This window comes from Apodemus sylvaticus, chromosome 13 (genome assembly GCF_947179515.1).
Source record: "Apodemus sylvaticus chromosome 13, mApoSyl1.1, whole genome shotgun sequence".
Lineage (NCBI taxonomy): Eukaryota > Metazoa > Chordata > Mammalia > Rodentia > Muridae > Apodemus > Apodemus sylvaticus.
In genome coordinates, this window is record NC_067484.1 from 28017777 (window position 1) to 28043321 (window position 25545).

A 25545-nucleotide genomic window follows, 5' to 3' on the forward strand; every position below is an offset into this window, starting at 1 on the left:
TAACAGACTCAAGTTACTTACAACATGGGTTCAGCAGTGTGATGGACTGTATATGCTCAGCCCAGGGAGTGGCACTATTAGGAGGTGTGGCCTTGTTGGAGTGGGTATGGCCTTCTTTGAGTATGTGCACTACTGTGGGTGTGAGCTTTAAGACCCTCATCCTAGCTGCCTAGAAGTCAGTCTTCTCCCAGCAGCCTTCAGATGAAGCTGTAGAATTCTCAGTTCCTTCTGCATCATGCCAGTCTGGATGCTGCCATGTTCCCACCTTGATGATAATGGACTGAAGCTCTGAACCTGTAAGCCAGCCCCAACTGAATGTTGTCCTTATAAGAGTGGCCTTGGTTATGGTGTCTGTTCACTGCAGTAAAACCCTAACTAAGACAAGCAGGGAAAACAGAAAGAGAAGTCTGGAAGCAACCAGAGGCAATCAGGCTAGGCATGAAGGTACACTCACTGACCTCAGCTGGGAAAGGCAACGGGAGCACTAACAAAAAGGAGGAGGCCAAGGTGTCTAGACCCTGGTTCAGTCCACTAAGTGCCCCAGAGAATCTCCTGGAGGCATGCGAAGAAGGGGGCCAATCATAAGAGGAAGCTGGCTTGACAACACTGTCATGGAGTGACATTGTAAGGACTAGAGCAACAGATATGTGAGACGTCACCTTGGAGTGGGGATGGGGAGGAGTGTGTATTTTATAAACTGTAGCTAAGAGGGTGCAGTTTAGGTAAAATAGCATGGATTAGTATCTGTTCAGAGGGATGTGGGAATCAGACTAAAGAGTGAATCAGAATTCTGCTTTAAAATAAGTCTCTCATACTACCAAAAAAAAAAAAAAAACGTTTAAAAAAAGTTTACTTTAAAAAATTCTAGAGCCTCTGTGGTAGTTCTTACACGATGAATTTGTTAAAATGGATGGATACCACCAAGCTGGTGATGCTACAGTGTTTGAGAGGGAGGAACCGTAGTCTCTCTGACTCGATTGTTAACATGTAAGATGGGAAGAGTGTGGCTGCTGCTGATCGCACTGTTATTAAATGTTCTGGGTCGACGAGCTTACAAATAAAGAAAACAATTCTGGAGGCTCCTCCTCAGACCTGCCTGATGGCACTGCGCATCGTTTCACGGCGCACGCACGTACTGACAGTTGCTCGCACTGCATCCGCACCCACTGGAAACTCAACTCCCAACATTTTATTTTTTTTTAGTATATATTTTAAATTATTACATTATTTATATACTGTGGAGGGCCACTTCCAGTGGGGTTGGGGATTCTCAAGGCAACAATAGGAAATGAGTTCTCCACATGGACCAGGGACAGAACCATCTGTCAGACTCAGCAGTATTTCAGTGGTCCTTTTCTCATGTACTTCCCAATACTGAAACTATTAGTAGGGAACACCTATAACATTGTACACTATATTTTCAAAGGGAAAACATAATCATAAAATTAACAACGAGAAACATAAAAATTAATACAACTTTTCCAAATGAAAAACTAAACAGTAGGAGATGTTTCAAATGATATTAAACAAAGCTGAAGAGAGAATTAGAGAACTAGAAGATAAATCTATAAAAAAATCACCATAACTAGCAGATACAATGAGAAGGAAAATATGAGAGAAGTTAAGAGAAATAGAGGCAGAGGAGAGTAAGTTTAAAATATTTAATCAGTCCTTACTGATAATAAAAGTGATAATATTCCTTGACTGTAGGAAGATATAAAATTACATACACATATACAATACACACACATATGCAACACACACACACACACACACACACACACACCAAGCAAAAATTAAGTAAATGTTAAGAAAATCACCAAAAGGAACAACAAGTAGATTTCCAAGAAAAGAAAGCGATAATGTAGGTGAACACCAAACTTCTCACAAGCAGTTATGGACTTAAGTAGCCAGTAGAATGAAATCATTGGAATAATGAGAGAAATAAGCATTAACATAGAATTCTGTGTCCTGAAGAGTTATCACTAAAGAACAGGACTAGAACATAGAATTGGTATCCGATTTTCCCAAACAAGCAAAACCCCTAAAGGACACACTTGCGCACACAGGAAAAGGATTCCGTGAAGAAAGTCTGAGATTCAGGAAAAAGCAAAGGGCATACAACGTAGAAGTCTAACCGTGTCTATAAAATCCCATCACCCAAATTTCAGATACAATATCAAGGATCAAAATAAAACACACAAGTACCAGAGAGAGTAATTTGTTAATCTCAAAATGGTTTTGAGGAAAACTAAAATTACAAAGTAACAATTTATCAAATAACCACATAGCGAAAGCCCAAAGACAATCATGAGAAGCACAAAAGTAATTATAGGCAATAAGGAGGCAAGGCATAGAAAGCAACAAAACTTAACAAAGTTATTTGAAGAAAAGGCAATGAAAATTATCAAAGACATAACACAAAGGGACAGCTAAAGGACGGACAGCAGTGACCAGAGGCACACCCACAAAACACCTACACTGTGGTCTAGCACAGCCACACCCACAAAACACCCAGCCACACCCACAAAACACTGACACTGTGGTCTAGCTAAGAGGAACCAAGCTGACATGTAAGAAGAAAAGATCTCATTTACAATAAAAATAGAGATTCTGGGGTAACTGGTTCATAGAAAGCATAATTTGGAAGGGTATAAAATAAAATAAAATGACAAATATGAAGTAAAAAAAAAAGTAGGAAAACTTGATCAATTTTTTAAGACAGAATAAACATTAGGACAAAAGAGCAGAGAGGAGGGAACCACAGATAAACTGAATAGACTTGATAATCCAGAAAGATAAAAGTAAGTCTAAGCATGAATGTATGTGATAATGTAATTTTAACATATATAAAGTCAAAATGGAAACATGAGAAGAAAACACAAATTCACCACCATAGAGTACTTACCCAACTATCTCAATGACACAGGTGTCAGGTATACTTTTATAAATTCTCGAAGATGATTTAAACAAAAATTAATAAGCTTGAATTTCAGAACATATAGATGCCTCAATTCAATAGCCAGAGAAGACACATTCTTCCCAAGCACAAAATAAAAGGATACTGTGGAGATTAATTAACAAAACTAACAGCAAAGAAATATATATATATATATATATATATGTATATATATATATGTGTGTGTGTATATATATATGTATATATACATGAACATAGATATATGAAATCAATATTCAAAAATTAACCAAATTTCAATATGCCATCAACAATTTGAATATTTCATAGAAAAGAATTCCATTCATAACAGAAAGAAAAAATCCTAAACTATCAAGAAAAATATTCAATACCATAAAATTATTTTAAAAAAACTATCATTGTAAAAGTATACACGCACACATATATACATATATATATATATGTGTATGTATATATATATATATATATATATATATAAAAGCAGAATTTTTCAACAACAATTAACTTACAAAAGAAGTTATTATACAAACTCTTAGTAGAATATATGTAGAAGAAAAGAGACTTCTTTTGTCAAGCATCTCCCAACAGCATTATTGACAGCAAAAACCAAGACTAAGCTAATGATGTCCATCACTACCATCTCCACACAGCCTGTGATCTTAGACAGTGCAGTTAGACAGGGGGGGAAAGACATGTGTAGGGGTTTAAAAGGAGAAATTCTATAATTATCTTCATCAATACATTATCATAATTTATAGGGAAATCTCTGAAGAAATCATTCACATCCTTTTCTAATAAAGAGAACTTAGCAACATGGATGAACATGAAAACCAATATACAAAAATTAACCAAATTTCTATATACCAGCAATTCCACTCATAACAGAAAGAAACCTAAGCAATCAAGAAAAATATTCAACCCCATAAAGCAACTTTAAAAAAAAAAGCTATATTCTAAAAGTATAATTCAAAAAATCTTGATATCAAAGACCACAATGAGAGGGTACATGAGGAAAGGTAATAATTATTAAAAATACAATAAATTTCAAGACAGTTTTCTCCTACAGTGTCTGCATCTTCATTAAAAACACCTAACAGACTTCTCGAACACCTTGCCCTGCCAATTTTAAAAATAACAGTGAAGAACACAAGCCAAAAAATAAATAAAAATTTAAAAAAACACCCGAAGTAAAATATACCAAAATTTGCAAATGACACAGGACTAGTGGGAGGAAGAACCCTACCTACCACGCATGAGAACAGGACCCCAAGCTTCCAGTACAGAGAGCATGCAGACAACTACCCCTCAGAGCAAAGAAACCACAAAGAAGGCATTTGTACCCTTGGAAAGGGTCACATGAGGACCACTAGGGAGGCCTGGGCAGAGGATGGATTCCTCAGTAAGTACCTGGAGAGTGAATGGGTATTTAGTATATCCAACCCAGCTTCACATTTCAAACAAAATGCAGGATGGAAAACCTACTTGCAAAGGCAAAATCATGAGATTCCGAACTTGGTCTAGAGGATCCTAAAGAACACGCCGTTTACCTGACAACAGGAAAGACCTTGCTAGGGCTGGAGAGAAGGCTGAGCAGTTAAGAGCAGTCTGCTCTTCCAGAGGACTTAAGTGTGATTCCCAGCACCCAAGACAGGTGGTTTGCAACTGCCCGGAATTCCAGTTCCAGAGACCCCAACACCCGCTTCTGCCCTCCATGGGCACCTGCACTCCTGTGCACATACCCACACATGGGCACCTACACCACTGAAGTAAATAAATAATACATATTTTACAAGGCTTTGTCTATCAAAAAGAAGTTCAAAGGAGGAGAAGAGAATGGATCATAAAAGAATTTGCAATAGGTGACAGGGAATGAGTTATTCAAAACTCTTAACAACATCTACAAATTGATATGGGGGGGGGTGAATAAAATAGTAGAAAATGCAGAATGGGGGAGATTCCATGGAACAATGAGGGGAAAGAAACCACATGATGGATATAAATATATGCGAAACCTCATCATCAAGGAAACTGCTAATTGAAACCACAATGAGATACACTTTATGTTTTGTGCCTACTAGAAAGATACAAATTAGGAAGCTTGATTAATACCTAAAGTAGGCAAAGACTTGCACCCATAATAATATTTTATGCTGCAGGTGAGACTGTAGATTACAGGGAAAACAACAACAACAGCAACAAAAACTCTGGAGAAAAAAATCTTGTCATGTTGAGTTTTTACATAACTTTATAGCCTACCACTTCTGCTTACACGTGTCTAACTTAACTAAGAGATTCTGCATGAGCATGGGCTGAGAAATAAAACCAAGCATGGCTTCCAGGAATGGGGCACCAAGACGGACGTTCAGAGGAAATTGATTGCATATGCTCACTGGTGTCGGAAGTGACCGAGTGCTACCAGCATCAACAAGGACCAGAAAGAGAAAAGGCAAGTGACAGAAGTCTGTAAGATGCCATGGCCAAGAGACTCAGATGTGAGCCAAAGCAACCTTCTCAACATATAACTATTCCAAAAAAAAAAAAAAATACAGAAGTGGGAGGGGCATGTTATAATGCTTACCAGGGGCAGAAAAAAACACAAGGGAAAGTCAACAGAGAAATAAAATAGAAAGAGAGCCAGCAGCTAGGCAAGAAACTGTTCTCTCTGGTAGGACGGGTGTGAGATCAGAAGTATTCCTCCAGCGACTACGCTTCATGACATACAACATGTCACACGTCCATCTGTAGTGTCAAATATTATATGATAGATTATGTCCTATAATACAGTCTGGGTGTCCCTTATCTGAAAGGCTTGAGACCAGATACGTGTTTTGAATTTCATTTTTTTTTGTTAAATGTTGCCATATTCGAATACATGAAATGAGACGAGTTGGGGATGGAACCCAAGTCGACACACAACATTTATGTTTCATGTGCACCTCACGTGTATAGCCCATGGATCACCACCTTGCGAGGACAGCCCAGAGGTGACCTACAGTGTTTTCAGCACCTCAGTGTTAACACTTCAAGCGGCAAGAACTTGGTTGTGGGATTCTCCACTTGTAGTGTCAGGTTGATTCTCAGAAACTTTGGAATTTTGGTATAGTTCAGATTTTCATAGGGAAAGGTGTGCCTGATGTGCATTTGGTCAGGGTTAAGTGGGGAATGAAATGTACTTGAGGACAGTCAGAGTCTAACCAAGCCTTGCCACAGAGGAAAGGAAGATGTCTGTGGACGAAGGGAACTTGACGGACAAGGATAATTTTTGCCATGTGTTTCGTCTGGTTTTGGTTTCTGAAACAGGGTCTCAGTCTATAGCACAGGCTAGCCTAGAACTCATGGGTAATCCTCTAGTTGGTCAGCCAAGTGTTGGGATTACAGGTTTTGGCTACCAGGCCCAGTGCATTTATGTTTGCTTTTAATTATAAAATATGTCCAGCATGAAAAATGAATAGTACAAAGAATGGCTGTTATAATGGCACTGACTGAGTGGATCGTCTACTGCAAAAAAATGACCCACCAGGCAATGTGGCTCACACCACCTTTAATCCCAGCACCTGGGGTGCAGGGGCAAGTAGATCTCTGTGTCCAAAGTTAGCCTGAACATACAGTGAGCTCCAGGTCAGCCACGGCTACACAGGAAAGCCCTGCCCCAATAAAACATCTACAAAAACATAACCAGGCATAGTGTTTGCAGCCACCACCAGCCTGAACTACATAGTGATGTCCTGTATGGGGACAGAGAGGGGTGGGGTGGGGAGGGAGACTGGAGAGATGGCTCAACGGTTATGAACATTATCTGTTCTTCCAATCAACCCATGTTTCATGTTCACATGCTCCGTAACTCCAGTCCTAGGGGACTGACACTCTCTTCTGGCCTCCATGATCACTAAGGTCTAGGTACATACATGGTATGCAGATAAAATACTTACATACATAAAATAGAGAACAATATTTTTAAAAGTTCTGTATACCTGTAGAAGCTCTGGTGTGTCTCCCTGCAAGAAATACCAACACATTTTATTTTGCCTTTATCTAAGACTTACCAAAGCATGCCCAGAGACTGACAGAATTCCCTGGGAGGCAGACACAGCACTTGGCTCACCAGCAGTAGACATGTGCTTTAGGGAATTTTGCTCATCATATTGATTGATGGTTTCTACGCTTCCCTCCTTTCTGAACCCACATGATGAAAAATCCAAACGCTTTAGGGACCAGGTCTGCCAAGCATCACTGACATAGGTCTAAGTAGTGCTAACTGCCTGGTCTAGGTGGAGATAGAAAAGAGAACCCTAGGTGTCTATTCTCTAACCTGCACAGTAAACATGCAGAGTTGCTAGATTCTGCTTCATAAAAGGGACTACTCAGCATGCTAGATTGAGGGAAGACAACTAAGAAAGACCAAATTAAGACACATGAGAGAAGGGAGTGGCAACAGCCAAGGGAAATCATGGCCAAGGAAGCTGGTGGTCATTAGGAGAGTTCAAGATGGAACAAGGTGGGCTTTGGAAAAGTAGGGAAACTTCATTTCATTCCTAATCAACAGCTGACTGATTCATTCCCACCTTGGTCTACCTCAAGAAATAAATGCAATGGAATAACAATGCTACAGACCCAAGCAGAATGCCATATAAATCATGCCATCCTCAAGTTCACCAACTGACACATTCGGCAGCATCTTGTGGCCGTGCTCTCTGACACCAGACCGTGGGAAGAATGGAATCAATTCCACAGTTGTAACTTTAGTTGTAACATTAGCGATAACAAGCTTCAACGGTCCATAATTACCAACGGCCATTAAAGAAGACCCTCACCTCTGTACTCTAGAAGACCAGAATTGTAAAATCAATCCAACCCTTTTCTTAGACTATGTAAGCACTTCTGCAGGGCTTTGTAGCCATAGGGCAGGGAGGGAACAGCACCAGGGAACTAACTTGTACACCCCAAGTCAGTAAAGTGTTAGAGGAAGTTATTATGTATGCCTGTATTCACATACATAACGCACACACACACACATGCACACACAAGCGAGACTCTATAGGAATGTTCTCCTATGAGTTGAAGGCATAGATTTCAGATGAGGATTCTAGTCCATTCTTGAATTATATTCAAGAACGACAGTCTGAATGCAGCAAACTAACTCTTAACTGAATATCAACCTCCCAGAGCATTACAGCCGGCTTGGGAGAGCTCCACTGAGTACCACCTCATGGGTTCCTGTTCTAGACTGCAACAGAGGATTTTCAGGTACAAACTATCCCTTATTCTCAGTCTTGCAGGATCTGGGACCTGCCCGCCTCTGAAATCTGCTCCAAACATGCTCCTCACGGGATCACCACACCTCACTCTGATGGAAGCACAACCCTGGCCCACTTGGTCCATCAGACTTCAGCCTAGCCATGCTTGATTCCCAGTAGCCTTTCCCAACCGTCCGCCTGGGTCAGCTAACCTGACCACAGCTGCTTCACCTCTCCCATGTGGAGCGTGCTATCTTGTAGGTCATTTATTCCCACGAGTACGCTTAATGTAGTGTCTTAATGTAAAGAGGGTCTACTGCCATTTTCAGGCAAATCCGAAGTCTACCTGTCATCTCATTGATTCATTTCCAGAGCCCAGCGAATGTCCCCACCACATGCTGAACACTCAGTAAGTAATCATTTATCAAATTTTAAACTTAAGGGAATCATTTTAAATCCTAGCACTCAGGAGGCTGAGACAGAAGGGTCATGAGTTGCCAGGCGGTGGTGGCACACACCTTTAATCACAGCTCTTGGGAGGCAGAGGCAGGCGGATTTCTGAGTTCGAGGCCAGCCTGGTCTACAGAGTGAGTTCCAGGAGAGCCAGGGTTACACAGAGAAACCCTGTCTCGGGAAAAAAAAAAAAAAAAAAAGAAGGGTCATGAGTTCTAAGTCAGCCTGGGCTACATAGTAAAACTTGTGTTCTCTCTCTCTCTCTCTCTCTGGCATACACACACAGAGTAAATGAAACTTTAAGAAAAAAACTATGTTACTGTGTTTAAATTATAAAATAAATATTGCAGAATTTCAAATGTGAAGATTTAAAAAAAAGACATCTTTAGTGTCTTTCAAGTTACTCAATCTCACACTTGCAATTTTTAAATTTCTGCTCAAAAAAATGACAAATGGGACATAATTATAATCACTTCCCATAGAGATTCTGGTACTAAATTTGAGGGTACATTCATTAACAACCCACCTGAAGGTCCAACTTCCACACTCATTCTAAAGCTTCCTTCACACATACACACACACACACACACACACACACACACACAGATTCTAACATTGATATTTCAGTTGGAAACTGAACTATATTTGAAACCCATCTTTTGCAGAAGTCTGCATCATCCCATTTAAAAGCACTTTACAGATGAATCAAGACAGAGTTTGTATCTAACACCAACAGTAGCAGACTCCACTTGACACCATCTCTCATAGCGCCATGGCATCCCATGGTAACATGGTAATTTGTAGTCACTCTGGGGGGGGGGATCTTTTACAAAATAATGAATGACAAAGCAAATGATAAGAATTTGCCATTCTTAATAATTCCATCAATGTTCTATCAACATATTTACATTCCCAAATTGGAAAAAAAATATGCCATTGTATTGCCTCAAACTCTTCAACATTCTTTCAACAACCAAGACTTCACCCAATTCTACCAGAATCTTAAAGGTTAAAGAATAGAATTCTCTTAACACTACAAGAGTGCATATTGTGTAAAAGAAAAAATTGTTCTACATGGGGCAAGAAAGATAAAGAATTTAAAAAAGGGTAATAAGATCATGTCAGAGGAAGATTAACCTAGTAGCTAAAAGTAGCTAGATGGTAGTTGGGGAGATGATTCACTGGGTAAAGCTGCTTGCCCAGGAGAGAACTGTTCTCTCAAGTTGCCTTCCAGTCTCCCACACATGTGCTTTGGTACTTGTACATATACACATATGCAATGTATAAGCTAATTAATTAGCAATTTAAAGCACAAGAAGAATCGCAGACCAGAGATGAGAAAGCATCCAGTGGCTGGGGCATCAGTTAGTGGATGAAGATGCTCAAGAGAGCGGGTACCAAGCAAGAGCTAAAACCTAAAGCCAATAGTGTTTCTGCTAGCTGTATGGCTCAGCAAGAATGCATGAGGACTTCAGTTCAAACGCCCAGCATGGCTACTCACAGTGCTCTGGGGAGTGGAGACATGATGGTCTCTGGGGCTAGCTGGCGCCCAGCTTACCTCCAGCTAAAGTAACAGACACTGGCTCCACTGGCTCAAGAAAAATAAGGCAGAGATCTCCATGGACCACACAATTGACACATGCGCGCGCGCGCGCGCGCGCACACACACACACACACACACTCACAACAGATCTTTGGTCTTTTCAAAATTAGATCATGCCTGAAAATGTAAATTTGATTTTAAACACTATCAGTACCTGACGGCCAAAATCTACAGGTGTCCTAGTTTCCTTTAGATTGTTATGATAAACACCATAATTAAAAGCAATGAGGGAGCCGGGCAGTGATGGCCCACGCTTGTAATCCCAGCACTCTGGGAGGCAGAGGCAGGCAGATTTCTGAGTTCGAGGCCAGCCTGGTCTACAGAGTGAGTTCCAGGACAACCAGGGCTATACAGAGAAACCCTGTCTCGAAAAAACCAAATTCAAATAACAAAAAACAACAAAACAAACAAACAAACAAAAAGCAATGAGGGGAGGAAAGGGCTTCTTTCTGTCTTATAGCTGGCCGCTACAGTTCCATCCTGAAGGAAAGGCAGAGCAGGAACCCAAGGCAACAATAAAGCCAAGGCCACAAATGAATGATTCTTCTTTTCTTTTTTTTTAATTGGACATTTTATTTGTTTACATTTCAAATGTCTTTCCCTATTTCCCCTCTGCCAACCAGCATCCCATCCCTCCTAACCCTGCTTCTATGAGAGTGCTCACCCACCTACCCACCTACCCACTCACACCTCGCTCTCCTAGCATTCCTCTACACTGGGGCATCAAGCCTTCAGAGGACCAAGGGCCTCCCCTCCCCTTGGTGCCAGGAAAGGCCCCTTCAGCTCCTTCAGTCCTCCCCCTGACTCCTCCATCGGGGTCCCCGTGCTCAGGCCTATGGTTGGCTGCGAGCATCCGCATCTGTATTGTGGCTTGTTCTCAATTGCTTGCTCAACTTGTGGCTTTGGTTTTTTGTGGGTTTTGTGTTTTGGAAGGGAGATTTTCAAGACAACTCTGTGTATCCCTGGCTGTCCTGGAACTCACTATGTAGATTAGGCTGGCCTCGAACTCAGAGATCCACCTACCTCTTCCTCAAGTGCTGGAATTAAAGGTGTGCACTATCAATCAAGCTTTCAATTTGCTTTTCTATATAACTCAGGACCATAGGCCCAAGCAGGGCATCACTCAAGTGACCTGGGCCCAGTCAATCATTAATCAAGAAAATGTACAACAGGCTTGATTATAGGCCAATCTTAGGGTAACATTTTTTTCAACTGAGTTTCTCTCTTCCCCGAAGACCTTAACTTGTTAACAACTGACCAGAGTCTAATCGGCACAGTATGGAAAGGTTTGTCCTCCCTAACTTGAGTAAGCTGGATTTGATCCCCAGCAGCCTCACGAAACTAGAGAGAACCAACTTCTCCAAAGTTGTCCTCTGACCTCCGAACTCCACCCCGACACCCATGAACACATCACTAGTAATAAATGAATACATTTTAAAAGAAAAGACTTTACTATGAGAGTAACATTATGAGATGTAAAGCATTTCCAGTATAAGCCCCTTATTGTTTTAAAAAGGGAAGAAAGATCAAAAGAATACGTAAGATCGCAAGAGAATTTTTTAGTGCATCTAAACTATTCTTTGGAAGATGTTGGTTTTGGTTTTGGTTTTGATTCTGTGGCACACACAGTTGTTCATCGACAAGTTCCCCTTAACCGATCTCAACCAACACTTGAATCTGCAGCCATTTCTAACTGGGTGCACTTGCTCCATGAGGGCGATGACAGAGGGACACTGTCACCTCTGACACTTGGGGAGAGAGTTGGTGGACACACACATAAAAGCATTTTTTCCTGCTTGTAATACAACTGTAATTGGCTCTTTCAAAAAAGAATCACAGTTTTGTTGACAAATGTCATCTAAGTGTGGGCTGAGGTAATACTATAGTTGGGACGGCATTTGAAAGGTACTCGTGAATTACCACATGCCTGGTACATTTTCCTGAAAGCTCTGACCCTGGTGATGAGGAAGGCACAGGCAATAAAGAAGATGAAGAAGCTTTGCAATCTTAAAACCTTTTAAATGTGTAGGTTTTTTTTTTTCTTTCTGAGCAGGTGTAACATCTCCTGAATTATGTTGGTAGGGCTCATGTTGCGTTTTGTAATTTAAGAGATGGGTTTTAAAGCTCTATCATGTTAGAAATATGAATTGGCTTCTTAGCAACAAACATTGAAGAAAAAAAGAGAGACAGATTTCCAGAATTTAGTTTGATGAATAATTTTCTCCAGAGGAGATATCGTTTGGGATCAAGAAAAAAAAATCCCGTCTGAAGATCATAGGAAGAATAGGAAACTAATTTGCATTAAAATTTCTTTTGAAAAACAAAATCTTCCAATTTCCACACCCAATGTTATCCTCCACACCCAATGTTATCATTAAGAACTTGTGATTTTGGAAGGCACTGGGATAGAATCTGTGACACCCCTTAGAAAATACAAATTTTGGGGGGGGAAACACATACAATAAAACAATCGACATTTAAAGCACAAAAGTTGTCCTGTGTGCCTAGATGGCAGCGATTCCGTGGCAGAGCAAGGATGGGACAGTCTCCTGGAATGGGCTCTGAGAGGCCTGTCCACACTTTTCTTTTTTCGGTACCTGGCTCATAGTCACCTTGATACAAATCTAACCCTAAATGCACGTGACCTGCTGCCCCTCTTGGAGGCTCAAAATCGATGTGTCCATGAAACTTTTATCAGTAGGTTCCACTGGTAAGAAATAAGCTTTCAAAACCTAAATTTAAAAAGAAAATGCATTTCCATTGGATTCCAATGCTTCTGCACCAGACAATAACCTCGGCGTAGAGGAAGCCCAGGTGGTAAACTCAAGGCCAGCCTGGGCTATATGGCAAGATCTTGTTGATTGAAAAAAAAAAAATCAAATAAAATCTTTTAACTCATACATGATCATGTCTTCTGTAAGACATATGTTGATTGTATATGCATGTTTCTTTTTGGGCTACATGATTTATTTGGGCACATCTTTCTCCTACAAAATCTATCATATCCTCACAACTTCCTAGGAGGGTTGTGGACTTAATATAAGTTATAAAAGCCATCAGATAAGCCATCGGTCACCATTAAAATAGATGGCTTACTTGTGAGCCGAGCCAGGTTAGTGTGAAAACTTATTTCCATTGACAACATATTAAAACCCAAGGGGCAAGGTTGGAGAAGCTATGCTAAGATCTCAGATGGGACGTAAACAAATACACCTTTCTACCCTTTACCTACCTTACCTTTATCAAAAGTTACTCAACTTAAGTGACTATAGAAGCATTACAAAGAATGCTAATTTGCATGTTTTCGCGTCTTGCTCCTCAGCATTTTACAGAATATGAAAACTAGATTGTCCAGAGCAATCACTTCAACATTCTCCATAGACAAGCTATCCTTTCCTCAATTTAAACTCCTTTAAAGACTTTGTTGTTAAGCCCCGGTTTGGGAAATTTGAGATTAAAAGACCTTCCATTTGGAGGGCTTGCCATTCAGCTAAGTACCCAAAAAGGGAATGTTTAAATTAATGGAAGATTAAAGCAAGGAAGAACATTCTAGAAGGTATTCCATAATGGGGCTCTGTCACCACCTTCTCCATTTTATTGAAAAAATAGTCTGTTCCCAAGGGACTGAAAGTTTATATTCCAACCATCAGACTAGTTTAACTATTCAAAGTTAAAAATGTCAGGGGGGGAAAAAAAGCTCGTAATGGAAATGCTGACATGTTATGCAGTAAGCAGGGCAGGTGCCCTGCCACCAGGGTCATAATTCAATCAAGCTGCACTCTGACGTCATCTGTTACAGAAAAAAGCCAAATGGTTTATGAACAGCACCAGAACCCCCGAGATTAAATTACAGCCCTGATATTTAATCATGGGCCGTACTATGTTATTTTTAATAACACAATACATTTTAACAGTTATTCGTCAACTGCCTCAGCCAAATTAGACCTTGCGACGACAAGGGAGCCCAATTATAATGCCCATCCAGCACCATCTCAGTTTGTTATTTTTTTCAGAAATGATAGACTATATGTTTCTTTCCCTTTGCAAATATATAACTGATCACAACTGAGAAGATCAGACCTTCACTAATAGCAGCACAGTCACTGTGTCTATAATGTTGGGGCATATGTATTTATGGCCCGTGTTAGCTATGACCCACTGTATGATTTGGGGAAGAGATATTTAGCCCTCCCCCAAGACCTTGATACATAAAATAGAGAGCATCTCTAAATATGCCTATAAAGCCAATTTTTCATAAAATAGCTCCTGGCCAAAAAAAAAAAAAAAAAAAAAAAGATAGGGAGTGGTTCTCTTTAGGATTCCCCAAGGGTCAGAGTAGAAAACTTTTAGAGTGAAAAATGCTTCCATTTTACAACTTACCTAGGAGAACTGATCAAAGGGGTATCATACCACACAAGAATGTAGATGCCAAAGTTTCCAGAGGCAGGGGCAACACCAGCAAGTCAAACAGGTTCCTAACCCAGTAATGTACAAATGCTGCCACACGTGTGAAGGGTTGTTTGCAAAACAAATCAATACAGGCACATCCAACAATGGACTGCAGCTAATAAACTACATATAGTAATTACTACCAATGGCAGTCTCGAAAGTCATTCATTACATGTTAATTGTCACACAGAAGTACTAAAGCAGCCTTCTGAACAACGGAGTGGCTGTACCTTTAAATAAAATACGTTCTTATGGGCCTAAAATCTATCCGCAGGAACTGGTTCTAAACACAGCTGGGTATTTGATATGCTGATTAACTGGGCTTCTATTTGTTTTTGAAATGAGAGTAAATATGACAACCTCTTCAGTAATTTCGCCGTGTCTGGTGGTCTAATACAAAGAAATGCATGTATCTGTACCTCGATGTGTATTAGTTTCTGCAAAGTGCTAGCCCATCTTTCTGAAAGACTGAAGAGTCGCTTGTTTTATGTCTCCCTTAAGCATAGAGGTTTGATCAAAAGCCTCCTCCCAGACCCTAGCTTACATGGAATCTAAATGGGTCACACACTGGGAAGGGGATAACTCCCGTGCAAGCTTAGAAATTTGGTAGCCAATTTTGAAATATTTAATCAGTGTAATTAAGAAACCTGTAACAAAAAATAACCTTTCAAAAAAGCCGATAATATTTCTCTTTGTCTAACACGTAGCCTGATCTAATTAACTTTCAAGAACACCTGGTCATAAAAAAAAAAAAAAAAAAAAATAGCTCATAAAATACAAAACTAAGCAAAAGAGGATGCTTCTTCTCCTACCTGGTCCTCATTTAGATGTTATGTCTCTGTAAGAAGCTGATTTAACCGGCATACATATAGACTATATAAAGGCTTGGCCAAGAACATTTTGGTTCAAGACTTGTAAACTGAAGAACATTTCAAAACACACTCTGTTCCTTATGAGGCAACTTGAGATCTGTTATCTTGGATTATGGGAACAGACCTCAATAGCATTCTTACACTCAAGTTTAGTGATCACAGGCCCAAGGCCACCAGGCCTCCATGCCCTGAACAAAGTTGCAACCTCCCAATATAAAATGGAGTTTACCATTAGAAGTAAACGTTTGATCTGTAAAGCTTACAGAATTACTTTGTTTATCATACAGAGGAAGGCAAAAAGGAATAATTTTAAGCTCAAACCAAAACAAAACCGCTTATATGACAGTCTTTACAGCTCCATGATTCTAACCATTTAAGACAGATTCAAGCAATTAACAGCATAAACTTTCATTACATAGTTCTATTATATATGTTTATGTGACTTCGCTGTTCATCTGTTATTTAAGTGATCTCCTCATTACAATAGTAGGGGAAGGATAATTTGCTGATGTTGTCAAAAAATGCTAAGCATTTCAGTCTCAACAGTTCTTGGATCTCCAAGCTTCTTTAATGCATTTTATTTACTTAAGTCGGTGTCAAATAGAGTACCCATTCTCCCTTCTGAATTTAGAAGACTAACACTTTAAGCACATGTCTGGAAACAGACATCAAAACCTCCAAATTGTTCATTTTAGGGATGCAGGCTGAAGTTAGGATTATAGAGCTTGAATTCTATTCAAAGGCCTAACAATGAACTGCATGCTTTTTTATATTTAAATATAAGAGAGCTTTGTTTGTTTAGATATTAATGGGTCACGCTGGGTTACTACAATTTCAGATATGATTATTGACACAAAAATCATTGACAATGTCTTCCCTGGGACCCAAATAGCTGCACACAGATGTCTCATGGGGGGGGGGGAGGAAAAGCATAACTTTTAAAATACCCATTCTACTTTTTTCTATAAAAGTAATGAGATAATATGAGAACAAAATACTAGTTCACATGGAAATCCATCATAATTTAAAAGGGTAACTTAATCTGGATACTGAGGAAGGAAAAATGGTGGGTATGATTTGTAACATTACCCTAAATATGTTTTTAAAAAATACTTTCTACTCTCAAGATCATAAATAGCATTTCATACCAGGCCTCAATATTGTATTTCATAGCTATATAATCTTGAAAAATATGAGCTGTCTGGCTCTTGATGCCTTTGTGTGGGCTGGCATGTGTACCTATGTGAATGTGTGTGTGTGTGTGTGTGTGTGTGTGTGAAGGGCTATAAAGATTTGTGCCTAGGCAGGCCTGAATTTAAACCCAACTTCATTACTTCTTGCCTTGTGAACACATGGTTTACCACCACTGTGCCTCGGTTTCCTCTTCTATCAATTAGGCATGGTAATGTTTGCTGTCACTTGTGTTCTTGAGAGAATTAAAGCTAGAATACGCACCCAAGCCAGAGCACACAGAGCATGGGCCGCTTCACTCTGACTCCAGCTCAGTGCTTGGCCCAGCCCTCCTAAAAGGCACACCAGGCAAGAGCGAATGACCAATAAGCTAAATCAGAGTTCCAGACCTAAGCAAAGTCCTCAGGGGCCACCTGAGCGCAGGACAGCACTGACTTCCAGAACACACCACACATCAATCTTTAAACCCCACCATGGCTGACAAAGGACAGAACAACAGGGGTAAGTCTAATGGTACTTCCAATGAAAGGTCTGCCAGGCCATAGACAGCAAATCAAAAAGCTGAGTTTTGATACTAAGGACAAAAGTTCCCCACCTGCGATCTAGAGTTCCTCAACTATGGACTGGAGGTTCTAGGTGTTTCTCTGGGGCTGGCCCCAAAATACAGAGAGTCCAATATAACCTGTCTGACACTACTGTACTTTACAAAATCTATTAAGCAGCTCCCTGTTAGTGCAAAAATCTTTTATAACCACTATGATCTGTACTAGACTAGGATGTGTACAACACACACACACACACACACACACGAAGGAAAGGAAGGAGCATCTCCTCCACAACACCTTCAAGAAAAATATTTTCCTCTCCACACCATTAAAAGTACTCACACTGACACAGGGAGAACACAGGGTGTGAGCCACTTCAAAATTTTTTTTAACTCTATTCTATAAAACTGCCCACTGAGGTTGACTTCCCCCCCCCCCCCCCCGTGACTTTACCCAATTGACATATCATTTTGATGCCATAGGGCCATATGTAAGCTAACATACATGAAAGCCAAGAACTGTTTCCCCCTTTCCAAAGCTGGCTCAGCAGAGAGATGTGGTATGCTTTGACACTCCTCCTAATTGTCTGAACACGGTGTGTTTGGCAGCATTTGCCAACTGCTGAACACCTAAGATGCAAGCAACTAAAAGGGAAGGATCCTCCACTTTTGAACTAAAGGAGCAAGCTGTAGCATCCATCACAGACTCCCCGTTCACATGCGCCCATGATGCCAACAGAGCCAACCTAACAACAGGTTCAGGATATGATCGTTTCAGTCGGTCAACTTCAAAATGATTTTTTTAATGATGCCAAAAACTCTAGTGTGTTTAGCTTTTGTTCCCAAAAGCCTCACAGTCAAATAAACTACACTTTTGTTATGTCAGAAAATAAAACCTATACTCACCCTAACATAGAGATACTTTCTTTTGGTAACTCGGTCATTTTTTTTTAAATGAGAACAATTTTCCAAACATGCAGGCATGTGGATGCTTTTAGTTCAATGTTAAGATCAATGATATAACAGCTATCAGATTGCTTTGCACACATGACCATACAGGTTACAGCTACTCCTTAAAAATCATCCCAGAGCCACCAGTTAAGGCCATGGTAGCTCTGGTCTAGCCTGGCTGAACCATTTTTTGTTTGTTTGTTTGTTTGGGAGTTTTTTTTGGTTTTTTTTTTTTTTTAACTGCATTCTGTGGAACACCTGCAAACATCAAACAGAAACTACTGGTCCTTTCCTGGGTTGAAAAAAGCCTTTCAAGTGAGAACTGCTCCCTGGGAATGTCAGGCTGGGGCTCAGGTTACATTCCATTCACCCTAGCAGCTTTACCATTCCTTCTGGTGGTAGGAAAAGCTATGTCTGTGGAATGAAAGATTAAAGTGAATCTGGCCACACTCTTTCCAGTCTCGAACCGAGTATCACAGATTCATGGGATCAACAACTATTGGGAATTTGCAGCCTGAAATATGACCAGACCTCACTTAGAGAAGAAAATTAAATAATAAATAAATAAATAAAAATAAAACACTGATTTTTTTTTTCAAACTGGACTCATTTACTTAAGATTCTAGATCTCTTTTCTCCTGAATCTAAGTTTCAAAGTCATATCTGAGTCCACTTGGGAAGGTTTTGAATATAAAACTTGAAGTAACTTTAGAAATAATTCCTCTATCCAAAGTTTCCTAATTCATGCTTCTGGTTAAAGGGTAAAGTGCAGTTTTCATAATTGTTTTTAAAGTTATGCTTTGAAAGATATATGTCTCTTCTCGTGTAGAAATATAAGCCTTGTCCTGATGTGCCTGCCTTAACTGAGGAGGAGCCTAACAGTGTAGCCCCTGTACTCAGGTCATCCTCCTGCACCATATGAAGGCAGGGCATTTCCATCCAGCAGGCAGGATAAAAGAACCCTACACTTTCTACTCTTACAAGGTAAACATCTGGTCCTCAAAACCACGCCACTGGTACCAGGTAGCTTTAAAGTTCAACACCTTCAAGATAATCTCTGCATATTCATTAGAAATAGCCTAACAGGTCATGGATGAAGTCCTTTTCTGGAATTATGGCTACATAAACAACAACCCACATACAAACACAGACACACCAGCACAACACATGCAGACCCACACAGACACACCAACACAACACACACACAAACACACAGATACACCCACACAACGCACATACAGACCCACACAGACACATATCATTGCCTGAAGAGCTATACTTTTTGACACACGACTATTTAACAAATAATCAGTACATATTCAAATTATCCATCCTATACTGTCTACCAATACTTCAGCGTTTCAACGAGGACTTTAACTGAGCATGAACACAGAACAGGAGCTGAATAAAACAACTGTCTTTTTAAATTTAACATATTTCATACTTATAATTCGTCTTAATAAATTAAATCACAGCTAAAATAAAACACTAAGTTATTCCAAATGTGTCCATCGTTACAACAAGTGCAAACATTATTTTATACTAACTCTGAAAGGAGTAGAGCTCTGGGCTGCCTGACATCTACTTTATTCAGATTTCAAGCATACACACATTTCTTAAGTAAAACGTGAAGGAAATTACTGCCAGACAAAAAGGTTAGTGTTTTGATGCTGATGGTATCTACAGGAAGCACTGACTTGACTACAGAACACATTTTGATTTCAAGCATTCATATTAATCTTTTCAGTCCTGAAAGCTATATAAAGAACACTCTACTATACTATATAGTAATTTGTAATATGCCATGCTAATACCAATTTTTTAAAAATGGAACCAGTAACAGAGCTCAAACAGTAAAGCAAACATTTTGTCATTAGTACTCTTAATCAAAGAAGACCCTAAAAATGCTAAGGTAAAATTATAGGAGGCACTATGTATTTTGTGAATCACTTTAAAGAGAGAGAAATTCCCTAAACTGATGGGAACCAGTAGGAGTAACTCACTTGGAAACCACCAAGTTTTAAAAAACATTATTTGTATAAAAATACACAAAGGACACAAGTCACCTAGCTAAACAGATCTTTCTGGTTGTTGTTAAACCAGATGAAAACATATACCCAAAAACCACATACATAGCTGACAAACACACTAGCAAATCACAGCTATAAAATGTCACCATTTACCAGCCTCATTCAGAGCGGTGCTACCTCATGGACTGTTATATACCATGGCCAGAACTCTAAAATCCTGCAGCTGCTTAAGAGGCATCAATGAATTTAAACCCTGGACCTAAAGGGCAGCAGGCAACAATGCATTGACTTCTTATTTAAAACTGGCTGGCTTAAAAACAACAACAACAAACACATCTTACAGAAATGCCACATTTTCAGTTCCTACTTTTAATGAGAGACATTCAAAGACCTTTATACTAAAATTCCTCCTCAGATGTCAGATAATCACTGTGCACACAGATTCCTTTGTGAATACCACTGCCTTTTTGTAGAAGCATCGCCCAAAGAAGTCTCACATATAAAACACTACATCTCTCCAAATCTGCAACATTAAATTCACTGCATAAGTCAATGATAAGGGAGAGAAAAACGAACAGCTCCAGCATCCACAAGATAGTTTAAAGATAAATGAATTCCTATTTAGCCTCTCAGATTACTATGAGACTATTTACAGACTTGTCTGAAAAATTAAGTGCCGCTTTCTCTAAAACGGTTAATTGTACACTGAACCTAATAACTGGCATTATTTTCCCTTTTATGAAAGTTAGATTTTTCCCCCTGTATTTTAAAATAGGGAACATGGATTTGTCCACATGTTATTAACATCAGTCTTATGCTCACATGTTTAAATAAAACCAGATTTTTAAAAATCACTTTTAAATTGTGATGGAATTCTGATACGGTTTTCCTGATTTAGAAACAGGTCTCCCTTGACCTGTGAAAGGTAACATTCTGGGTAAGTTTGCTGCTGGTGGGTAATGAAACAACCACATCATCATCATCATAGGTTAAAACTCAATGACTTCTTTCAGAACACTCCAACAGAGCCCAAATCACACAAAGAGCAAATAAACAACTGAGAACATTGAACTTCACACCGAGAAAAGAATTCACGTACTTGAGCCAGTGAAATGTCCACTCGCCAACGAAGTTGGTCCATTTTTCCCACTGCTTACAGGAGGCGAAAACATCTAAAGGAAACAAAGAGACGGCAGCGTTGATTGAAAGGAAGGCATTCGTGGCTTCAGAGTTCACCAAAGATCTCTCACACTCTTGACAAACAAAAAAACTTGGAGTTAATGCTAAGGGTTTACTTAGGAAAACATAGAGCCATCCAACTTAAAACTAAACCAGGCACCCTGTTCCAACCTCTCCCCACCTCCATTACCACTGCTAGCTTTCTCCTTGGGTGACTTAGGTTGCTAAACAGTCCTACTACACTCTGAACACAGTCCCCATGGCATTAGCAAGACATTAGATAGGGGGACAACAGCCTTTCTAGAAAACAGTAGTTTGACAAAGGAGAAGAAAAAGTTGCTTGTTTTATATTGAAACCCTTGGACATAACGTAAATGTGGCAACGTCCCTTTTCATCCGTTACAGGGCTTGTCTGCCATACATGATCCCAAATCAAAATCAAAATGCCACCTGCAATAATTTCTCACTTCAGCTCAAACATGAGAGGAACATAGGTAAGTCTCTCAGCCTCTCTCTCAGCCTCTCTCTCTCTCAGCCTCTCTCTCTCTCAGCCTCTCTCTCAGCCTCTCTCTCTCTCTCAGCCTCTCTCTCTCTCAGCCTCTCTCTCTCTCTCTCTCTCTCTCTCTCTCTCTCTCTCTCTCTCTTGCTCTCTCTCGCTCTCTCCAGCATCTATTTCCGCCCTAACTGGTTTCCCTCCTCTCCTCCAGTCTAATGCGTTTCGCACACCTTCCCTGAGTCAGAGCCTGCAAAAAAGCAAAAGAGCGAATGGAGAAAGTGCAACTAGCAGAAAGGGGGCTGTGAAGCGAAGCCGCCTGTGGACGACTGCTTCCTGCCAAAACTTTCGGAGAGCAACTTCTCCACAGGGTCTGTGAGAGGAGCAGCGGTGGTGGTAGCCAGCGGCGGCAGCAGGGGCAGCAGGAGCAGAGTGGGGGAGCCCCACTTCGAAGGTGGTTTGGATTTTACTTGTGTGTTTTGGGGATTCTTTTTTTTTTTCTCTTTTGCTTTACAAAATGCATCTTACACCAAACTCATCTGCCATTAAAACTGAACCCATGCTCCTGGTACATCTGGACCTCGTGGGAAGCAGAAGGGAGGGAGAAGAACCAAGAACCAGAGTACAGTAGTAAAAACTCCACAAGTGTGTAAGTTCCTCTTTGTGTTGATCTCATGACTGTAATTTACTAAAATAGTCCAAGACAGCCTGAAAATTGTATGATCAATTTATGCACAGGAGTTTCCAGAATCCCAAAAGAAGAAGTCAGGAGGACCCCCACAGAACCAACAGCCTCAACTCTACAGCACCTAGCTACTGCCTATTTTCCATTTTTAAAGTAAATAACTATGTAAATAAGATGTGTAGTCCATACACAAAGTTTGCAATGCACTCTGGGTACAGACGGACAAGTTTTCGGTGGACTTGACAGTTTTAAGTGGTATCTAGTTTTCCTTTCTGCTGGAGTGAGATTCCATTATTTAGAGAAATTGGTCGTTAAAGAAATCAAGGCAAGTAATTAGACTCTTAAAAAAATAAGCTTGAGTCTTCCACATCCCAAAATTAGTTGCAAAAAAACAAAATAAAAAAACAAAAACAAACAAACAAAACTTGTCAAAAAAAGACCCTCACATTTTCTGAGGATTCAGCCAATTAAAAATTATCCCAGTCTTTCACATTTCTATGGGTTCCTAGCTGAAGTGTTGGGGGAGGGTTGTTTTTTTTTTCCACAGCTGTTGTTAGTTTCCACCGTTCTTTCTTACCGCACTGAAATCCAGTAAATCACTCAGCTCTTTGTCCGTCCCTAAGGCAGCCATTCGCTGTTGGTGATGCATTTTAGCAAAATCACACAAACCTAGAAACATGGAAATAACCGCAATCAGAAAATCCAGTCCCAATCCTTGGAGAAAACACAATCGGATTTTTGGAGACTGGGGGAGTTGGTGGGGTGGGGGGAGATATGGGGGCGGAGGGGATTAAGGTAGAAAAGGAGGAAGGAATGGGAGACTTGTTGGGTTTTGTTTTGATTTTTTTTTTTTCATGGAATAGGCAGCGATAGCAAAAAAAAAAAAAAAAAAAAAAAAAGAGGAAAAAAATAGCGATATTGTATTTCCAAAGAGACGATCAAACTAGTAACATCCACTATAAAACCAAATCCAGGAAAGAAGGGGGGGGGATAGCCGCTCTTCAGAGCATCAATTTATGCAACAGGAGGTAGAGCGAGAAATGAATGGATCACAGAGAAAAGAGAAACTACTGCACGAACCGGTCTCAACTTTCCCCCCCACCCTCCACCCCACCCCCTCACACGCACACACTCACGCGCACACACTCGCACACACTCACAGCACTCCCTGCAAAGTAGCTCGAAAGAAATTAAAGACCAGCGTCTCTGGAGTGCAAACCGGTCCACAGGGGGGTGGGGTTGCCGGGGAGGGGGGTGCCCAGAAGAGCCTCAGGGTCCTCCAATTGTCCGGCACCCCTAATTTGTGAAAGAAAGGGTTGTAAAAAAAAAAAATTGAAGTCAGGCCCATTGGCAAAGTGCGCTGTGCCCGGGAGCCCGCCGGGCCCGGAGGGGGCGGAGGCCGGGGGAGGGGACGCCGTCGCTCCCGAGCTCCCGAACCTCGGCGGGGACAGCGGGGACCACGGCGCCCCGAGCCCGAGCGCGGCCGCCCAGCCCGGCCCGGCCCGGCCCCGCCGCGCATCCGCCCAGCCGGCCCCGCCGCGCCGCTACCTACCGCCCGCGCGCGACGAGGGGCTCCCGGTGCAGCGCCAGCGCCCAGGCGGCGGTCATGTCTATCCCCCTGCCTCCGCCACCACCACCTCCTCCAACGGCCGGCGCCCGCGCCCGCTCCGGCTTCCCCGCCGCCGCTGCCGCCGCCGCCGATCCGCAGACACACAGCCAAGATCCCTGACTCTTAACACCAACTCTCTTCTCCCGGGAGGGGAGGGGACGAGGGAAGGGGGGAGGGGGAACACGGCGAGGCGCACGGAATTGCAAGTTCAGCAAAGAAATGGGTGGGGGGGCTCCGGCGGGGAGACGCGGCGCTTCAGGCCGGGCTGCCTGGGAAACACCCCCACCCCAGAAAAAAAAAATCCCAACACCTCCCCCGTCTTGAGAAAGAAAAAAAAAAAAACAACCCACCAAGGAAAATTCACCCAGCACCTCATTTTTCCCCTCAGATCGCCAGTTACAATCTGAAGCCTGAACAGTTCAGGGTTTGCCGGGTTCATCCATCCGAAGCACTTTGAAATTCATTCGAGTTTACATCCCTTCTCACTTCTGTCTGTCTCTCTCTGTCTCTGTATCTCTCTGGTTCTCTCTCTCTCTCTCTCTCTCTCTCTCTCTCTCTCTCATACACACACACACACACACACACACACACACTGCAAAGCAAGTTTTGCTTTGCTGCAGATACACGTGATGCATAAAGACTTTGCCAAGACGAACAATATTTTTTTCTTTTCCATACAGAAACCCATCCACATTTTTACTAAGGGGATATTTTGTTTGGATAGTTTTGCGTTTGGGGCCGAAATCTGAATCACAGACTTTCTTCTTTTCGCCCTTTTAACTCACAGAGTCGTATAACTGCTAACTCACAGAGTCGTTTTAACTCACAGAGTCGTTTTCAAAAGAAAAGGGGGGAAAAAGGTAATTTTAGGGAATGAATATGGTTTTGCTTTTACACATGAGTTCCTAACTCCAAGCCCGCTCTCGGTAGCACGTCAAGTTTTCAACTCAACATTTACCACTACAGGCCCTACGTGCTCTTAAAACACACTTTTTCCACACCACCTTTTAGGATAAAAATTAGACTTTAAAATTATCTTTTCGTAATAACATGCGTGCTTTACCCAGTATATGCAACATTAATTATTTTAATGTTAACACATTTGCCCAACCCTGGTATTGCTAAATGTACGAGTACGTACGGAAATGCATGCACACACGTTTTCCCATTGGCAATTATTTAATAGGTTGTTCCTTTTGTTTGAATAAAACATTGGGATCAACATTCTAAAAATTCAGTTCAATTACAAACAGTTTACTCTGACAGCAAATTGTAACGTTACCTTCAATGGCCACAAATATGCTCACAATATTC

General features: G+C 40.9%; 1 protein-coding gene across 5 annotated transcripts in view; it reads right to left on the reverse strand.

Annotated features, from left to right (window-relative positions):
* Positions 1 to 24704, reverse strand: part of Tcf4 (transcription factor 4) — a 347921-nt gene extending 323217 nt beyond the window's left edge. For 2 of the 5 annotated variants that reach the window (XM_052201430.1, XM_052201429.1), the window contains exons 1-3: positions 24175 to 24316; positions 23200 to 23291; positions 21365 to 21437 (exon numbers count right to left, since the gene is read on the reverse strand). In XM_052201430.1, coding sequence (XP_052057390.1) covers positions 21365 to 21437; positions 23200 to 23271 — 145 coding nt within the window. In that variant the 5' untranslated portion in view covers positions 23272 to 23291; positions 24175 to 24316. Of the gene's footprint in view, positions 1 to 21364; positions 21438 to 23199; positions 23292 to 24174; positions 24317 to 24581 lie in introns of those variants that run through there. The other 3 variants (XM_052201428.1, XM_052201426.1, XM_052201427.1) reach the window with 2 other exon arrangements.
* Positions 24705 to 25545: the final 841 nt, after the last annotated feature.